The 6,589-nt window shown below is 39.2% G+C and overlaps 1 protein-coding gene across 1 annotated transcript; it reads left to right on the forward strand.

Moving 5' to 3' along the window:
- Window positions 1-4,153: 4,153 nt before the first annotated feature.
- On the forward strand, window positions 4,154-6,387 carry CER1 (cerberus 1, DAN family BMP antagonist). The gene is made up of 2 exons (XM_010077400.1): window positions 4,154-4,681; window positions 6,094-6,387. The coding sequence occupies exons 1-2, from the start codon at window positions 4,154-4,156 to the stop codon at window positions 6,385-6,387; spliced, it is 822 nt and encodes a 273-aa protein (XP_010075702.1).
- Window positions 6,388-6,589: the final 202 nt, after the last annotated feature.

Below are 6,589 nucleotides of genomic sequence, written 5' to 3' on the forward strand. Positions count from 1 at the left end.
GTGTTTTGAAAATGGTAGGATATTGGATTGGACTGTAATATATAAAATCCATTTTAATGATTTAATCATCAATCATGCTATCATGAGACTATTTAGCTCAACAGAAGGCAAGTAATTCATGCACTGCCTGGGAGTTATTTTTAGGCATTGACTGGCAGTGCAACTAATTACACAGTTTATGTCCATAATGACTGAATAAACTACAGCTCTGAAACAAATGAATAATACCACTTTGCATTTGCAAAGCACTTGTCATCTATAGACCTGACAGGTTGAAAAGGATGGGCAAACATTCACAGCGGCTATTTCTAGTGAAAACAGAAAGTCCTAAATAAATTGCTACTATGAAGGCAAGTCAAAGCTTGCTTGAAAGACACTGCTGCATTTAGCTGCAAGATTTAACAACAAAAATACAGTGAAAACATGTGTTATGCTTATATGAAAGGCTAATCAGGCAGGAGAACAAGTTTTTATAAAAGATCTGTATCTTTTTGTGGAAGTCTGAGATTAGCCGTGTTTGGAACACAATGATAACGTGCACAGTCCAAACTCTGTTGTCAATTATTAGTCTATCCAGTTGATGTCACCACAAATAGACTTACAAATACTTACTATTTTTAACTTCAGAATGATTCTCCAAACTCACTGTCTGAGGCAGGATGCCTTCCCATAATGCCTTCCCCTGGCAAAGCTGAGGGGCAGAGGACAGATCTGCTACCTGTGCACGGTTATACGGGCAGATGACTCCAGAACAGACTTAGACTGTGTGTGTAAACATAGAACAAACTGTGCCCAGATGTACCAGGTCCCATTTCTTACCAGTTTTGTCTCTTGGTAACCAGCCAGAGCTTCATATCATAGGCATGAAGGAAGAGTATTAGACTGGCCTTGGCAGAACCAGAGGTGGCATGCTGCTTCTGTCTCTCAGCAGATCTTAGGTAAAATCATCCAAGAAAACTGAGGAACCAGAACTCACTTGGCCTAGAGGAGAAGAGAGCTCTGTTTTCTGCCTTTAGGTTTTCTGCCTTTAGGTTGTGGAGTGACTTGCTGACACTGCTTTGCTTCAGCCTTCTTTCCTACCCTTTTGTAAATAATGTTTTGTGTTTTTACATCTGAAGCCCTCTAAGGCAGGCCATTTTTCCTGCTGTATCTTACAGGAAATAACTGTACATTCCATGAATGGATCCTGATCTTGAAACTTTTTTTTTTTTTCAGTGACATTGCAGTGCAAATACAACACTAGCAACTTAACATCTATACATATATGCCAATACTCGGGGTTTTATACATTCCTTTTTAATATTTGCACTGCACCAATAATCCAGACCAGATCAGTTTAGACAGAAGTGTCTGGGCAGCTCAATCATTCCAGTACTAACCTTTAATTAACTTTTATCTGTGCATTGACAGAGACACCCTTACATTATTTGCAACATATTTTCTGCTTGCAACTTGATTTATTCTTTGTGATGAGCTGCAGAAAGAACCCTCTGAAAACAGCGGTAATATAATTATATTGCTCATATTCTTGCTACAAAGAGAACCCTCCTACAGAAATTGAGATGCTATCTGGCACCAAACCATGCCTCAGCCACATCAGATAAGAAGGGTAGAATTTACCTTCAAGCATACACATAAGTTTTTTTTTTTTCTTTCAGAGCAAATTGGGGTAAAATTTAACTGAGATTTAATAGCCTTTTTTCTTTTACCTTGAAGGTGGTGGGATTTTTTAAGAAAGCTTTGAAGGGACGTAAGTTGGACCTTTCATGCACTCAGTTTTCAATTCTGTAAATACATGGGTGAGTAATTTAGTGCAATTTTGCTTATATGGATAAAGTTTATTACAATATTATAGGATCAATACCACAGCTGTAACTTCTAAACAGAAAGGGCTGGTAGAGAAAAGGCACTTCCTGGCAAAGGAAGTGAAAAATAGCTGGAACTGATAAAAGCAAACAGAAATAACACTTCTGTTGTGTTGCTATAATCCAGAAGCAATAATATTTAAATTGTTTTAGTTAGCTTTATATTTTTAAATTCTGAAGCAATGAGCTGCAAAAATAGACATTGCTTCAAACTGTCAAATGTCACGTTTGAAAGACATTGCCAAACGTGTCAGACCCTTCTGCATCAATACAATATAATACATAGGCCCGAGTGTCAGCCCAGTCTTGTAACTCTCTGAGAAGCCAAAATAAAGAGGAAAAAAGGATAATTCAAAATACAGTGTCCTTATCTTTGCTGAGTAATTTTGAATGACTGCTACCAGATACACCAGATACAAGGAATTTTAGTTTCAAAGGTCAACTGCTTCAGTTCAACTTGTTGGCCGATAAAGACTGAATGTGAAGATTCAAATTGCACTTCTAGGCTAGTTAATTAACTATCTACCATAAAACCAATCCTCTTGACTCATTGTTGCTCCACCCTAATGCTGCACATGCTTGTGCAAGGACGTTTTGCATGCACACCTCACAATCTTGTTGCAGGTGCCAGTATCTTCTATCATTTCACTCCTGACAGTTGTGGGAGAATCTGCCCTCCCAGGGCACACCTGAGACTACAGGAAGGCACCAAACCTGTGTCAGAATTAAATTGCTCTCAGCTGAAATCACAGACCAACAAGCTTGTGCTTTAGAGCTGTTCTTCCCTTAACAAGATCACCCCACGGAGGCCAAGACACAAATACACCCTAATGTTGGTGTGTGAATCCCATTCTTGCTGGAGCTCCATGCACTTCTGTCTCAGGATAGACCTCAAGATTAGAACAAATTTTAACTCAAGTGAATTATGCAGTAAGGAAAAGCTCTAGATCTCTACTAGCTCTGTGTTAAAGTTATAAGTCAGTGCCTCACAAGGATGTTCCTAAGCAATTAGTCTTCAATTATCAGGCAATAAACTAATTCCCTGGAAATTAAAGTCAAATAACTCCATGCATCTAATATGGACCACTTAAATTTTCAAGAATAATGAACAGATTAGCTACAAGTTTATGAGTCTATTGACAGACCTTCTTGTAGAAACAGGAGTGTGTAGATATTAGAGTACCTAAATAGCAAATTAACTGAAGCAGAATTTCCTTTTAGTATTTTCAGATTAGGATCGATGTTTGTGATGTTATTTATTGTCTTTTCCTTCTCCCAAAACTTTCCTCTGTATGATGTTCTATCTGATTTTTTTTTTCTTACATTTTACATAGCTTGATCGTTTTGCAAAAGCTGCCTCCAGTTTAGGGTCTAGTAGTCTTTAGATATTTCTCGAGACATGGATGTCAAGAATCATAAAATTTGTCAGTTCTAATATGTTTTGCTTAAATCCTAATTTTGTTTACCAAATTTATAGGATGCCATAGTGGCTTTGGTGCCTGAACAGGATGTAGCAGTGTTAATCTTTGACAACCTGGGGTATAGAGATTCTTCACCCTGGGACCTTTTATTCCAGGCTAGTGATATGTCTGCACTCCAGCAGCTGCAAACCTGCTACGAAGGAGGTGAAGCAAGGACTGGTGCTCTCTGACAGATTCCTCTGGGTGTGTGAGCAACAATATGCCAGTTTGCAGTGGTGCTGCTAGAGGCCTTGGGTCATATGCCAAATCTGAAAGACCAAAATTTGACTCAACTTTCAAAAATAAGGGCTAATTTGATGTCTCCAGATCCAGATTCATGTTTTAGCAAACTTTAATCATCTTGCCTTTTCCTGTTGTGCTGAAATAACACTCCCTGTTTTGACAGTCTCTTGCTTTGTGGAGTGGAAAGTCAAAATAAACAATGAAGACCACATTGAACATGCTAATACACAACCTCAAATGTTTCCTTAATTCCTAGGCCTAAACTAGACAGCTTATCCAAACATTTCTTCCTGTTGACTCCTTCTGTCCCCCATGCCATCCTGGGTTACGAGATTTTAGATAGGAACTTCTAATGCACATAATCCAGACTGAAAGCAGAGTTTCATTAGCACAAACCCCCCTATCATAATTGTAATCTACAGTAAATGAATGCAATTAGCCACACCAGGATCTCCCCTGAGCCCTCCCCTCCTCTGCCACACAGACAGCAGCCATAAGCTGACACCAGGCTCTCTCTCATATAAAGCTAGCAAACTATGTTCACTGCAAGAATAGTGGGTCTACAGGGTTGCACTTTACAGTATCATGTCACTGCTTCTCCTTCAGCTGTTAGCGCTTTCATGTCTCGGAGCCACAGAGCCACAAGGAGATTCACCACAAAGGAAAAGCAAAAGGCCATTTCAGCACCTTTTCTATCTGGACAAAAATTTGCTTGAAAGTCAGAGTCTGCGTGAGATGGTAGGGCAAAACCCAGTAGGTGTTGAGGAAATCCTGGGAGAACCAAGCTTTTTTGTAGCAATTCCACAGATGGCATCTGGAAGTGAAAAACAAGAGGAGAAAAAAATGTCCAGATTCATCCTTCCCAATGCAGAATTCCATGCAGACCAAGACCTGAGAACCTGGGCAGCACCCAGAGAGACCTCTCCTGTGGACAACTTCTCTCCATCCCACTATTCCAGCAAGAAGGAGGCTGAACTTCCCTATAGAAACGATGCTAAGAAATTTTGGGACCACTTCATGTTAAAGAAAAATTCAGCATCTGAAGAGGTTGTCCTGCCAATCAAGACCAATGAAATGCACCAAGAAAACTGCAGAACCCTGCCTTTTTCCCAGGTAAGAAGAGGTGTCCAAGAGCAATAAACCTGTCCTTTCTCCTGTCTCTTGTAATCAGCAACTAAAGACACATGGGTTAATTCGTTTGCTAAGTCACAGGGCCACTTCAGAATGCTCATGTACAGTAAGCATCTGAAAAACACCATTGAAGAAGGTTGAAAAAGCTTTAGTCTGATGAGGCAAACTGCTAAATTGAAACACCGGAAAGCCACATGTTCATTTTTCAGAAAGTTATTGATTCTTTTCATGCAAAGATGTTTTTACCCAGCCTGAGCAAGCAGGGCAGTTGTGAGTAATTACCTATTCCATGAATATACGTCTAACAATCTGTATACATGATTACCTATACAAATATATATATATGCATATACATATACACGTGTGTGTATATACAAAAAGAGTCCCTGTGCAAGTATCTACAGAGGAAGCTGGTTGTTTTCTTACAGCTAAGCAAAGATTGCTTTCTGCTGTATCAATCAGAAGACAGGTCCATACATCTCATTCTGTGCTAGGAATGCTGGAGATCTGGTATATTTTTCCGTGCACATTCTGTCATGTAACATCAAGACTAGCAAATAGTATAGATAAAAGTGCTGTATTCCTCATCAGGCAACATCTATTCACAGTATTTCTATAATCACAGTCTGTCAAGGACCATGTTTTATCACATCCCTCACTTAATTTATTTCACTGGTAGACACATGTAAATATAGACGTGGCCTAGAAACTTGTACCATTTTACTTCTTGTGCCATGTAATAAGGCAAGCTTTCTCCAGGATGACACCAATATAAAAATGCTTACTTCAGTCTAGCTTTTAACGGCTTGGATGTTCACACAGGCTCTCCTGATAAAAGGAATTGCTATTCTTGCAAAGCAAGAGATTACGGAACTTCCATTGCACTTTTAAGATTTTTATTAAAAAAACCAACCAACCCAACCTGCTAAAGAACATTACACCTCTTCCACATGGAAACAAATCTTTAAGATTACAGTTGAGTCTAGCTTGTGGTTTACATATAAGAACATTGGGCCAAAATTATGTTTTGAGTCCTGCTAAGCGGGTAAGACTGTCTAACCATGTCAGAAATGTAGAACTAAAGAGCAATTAAAAGGTAAATACGAGAAAGCCATCTGCTGGATTTTCCCCTATCAGCTCACAAAGGCTCTGATTGAAGCGGATTTTGCCTTTGTTGCTCAGTCTAACAACTGCCCCTAGGAACACTAAAGTGTGCTTGTAAAAGTTCTTATGTTTTACCACTTGCTTGACATAAAAAATAAACACGATTAAAGCAAATGTTCTGAGAAGAAAAAATTGTTTGTTTGTTTGTTTTTTTTTTTTCCCTACGTGCCTTCTAGTAAAGCCCATGCACCATTCATGTACCAGGAACTTCAAATTGCTTTCTGTTTCAGGGTGTCACTCATGAGAGCTGTGAGAAGGTGATGGTACAGAACAATCTGTGTTTTGGAAAATGCAGTTCCTTTCACGTTCCTGGTCCAGAAGACCGCCTTTATACCTTTTGTTCTCATTGCTTGCCCAGCAAGTTCTCCATGAAGCGCCTGGATCTCAACTGCACCAGTTCTGTCCCAGTGGTCAAAGAAATAATGATTGTAGAAGAGTGTAAATGCGAGACTCAGAAGATTAAAGACCCTGCAACTGGATCTCTACTGTCAGACTTGCATGCAAAAGTACATGAGCACAATTAACCTGTGCAAAGTACTTCTTAGCTCCTTGGTCATAAGAATTTGCCAGTGGGGGAAAAAAAAAAAAAAAGAACTGAAGTTTTCATCACACTGGTACACAAAAATATTAAAGACGTAGGCTTTCTACTTGAACTGCTTCTCTGCTTCAGCAATAACTTTACCTAAATCTAAGAGATATTTCCTTGCAGCTGTTAAAGAAATGGAG

This window comes from Pterocles gutturalis, unplaced genomic scaffold, assembly GCF_000699245.1.
Source record: "Pterocles gutturalis isolate BGI_N339 unplaced genomic scaffold, ASM69924v1 scaffold41503, whole genome shotgun sequence".
In the NCBI taxonomy this organism is placed as follows: Eukaryota; Metazoa; Chordata; class Aves; order Pterocliformes; family Pteroclidae; genus Pterocles; species Pterocles gutturalis.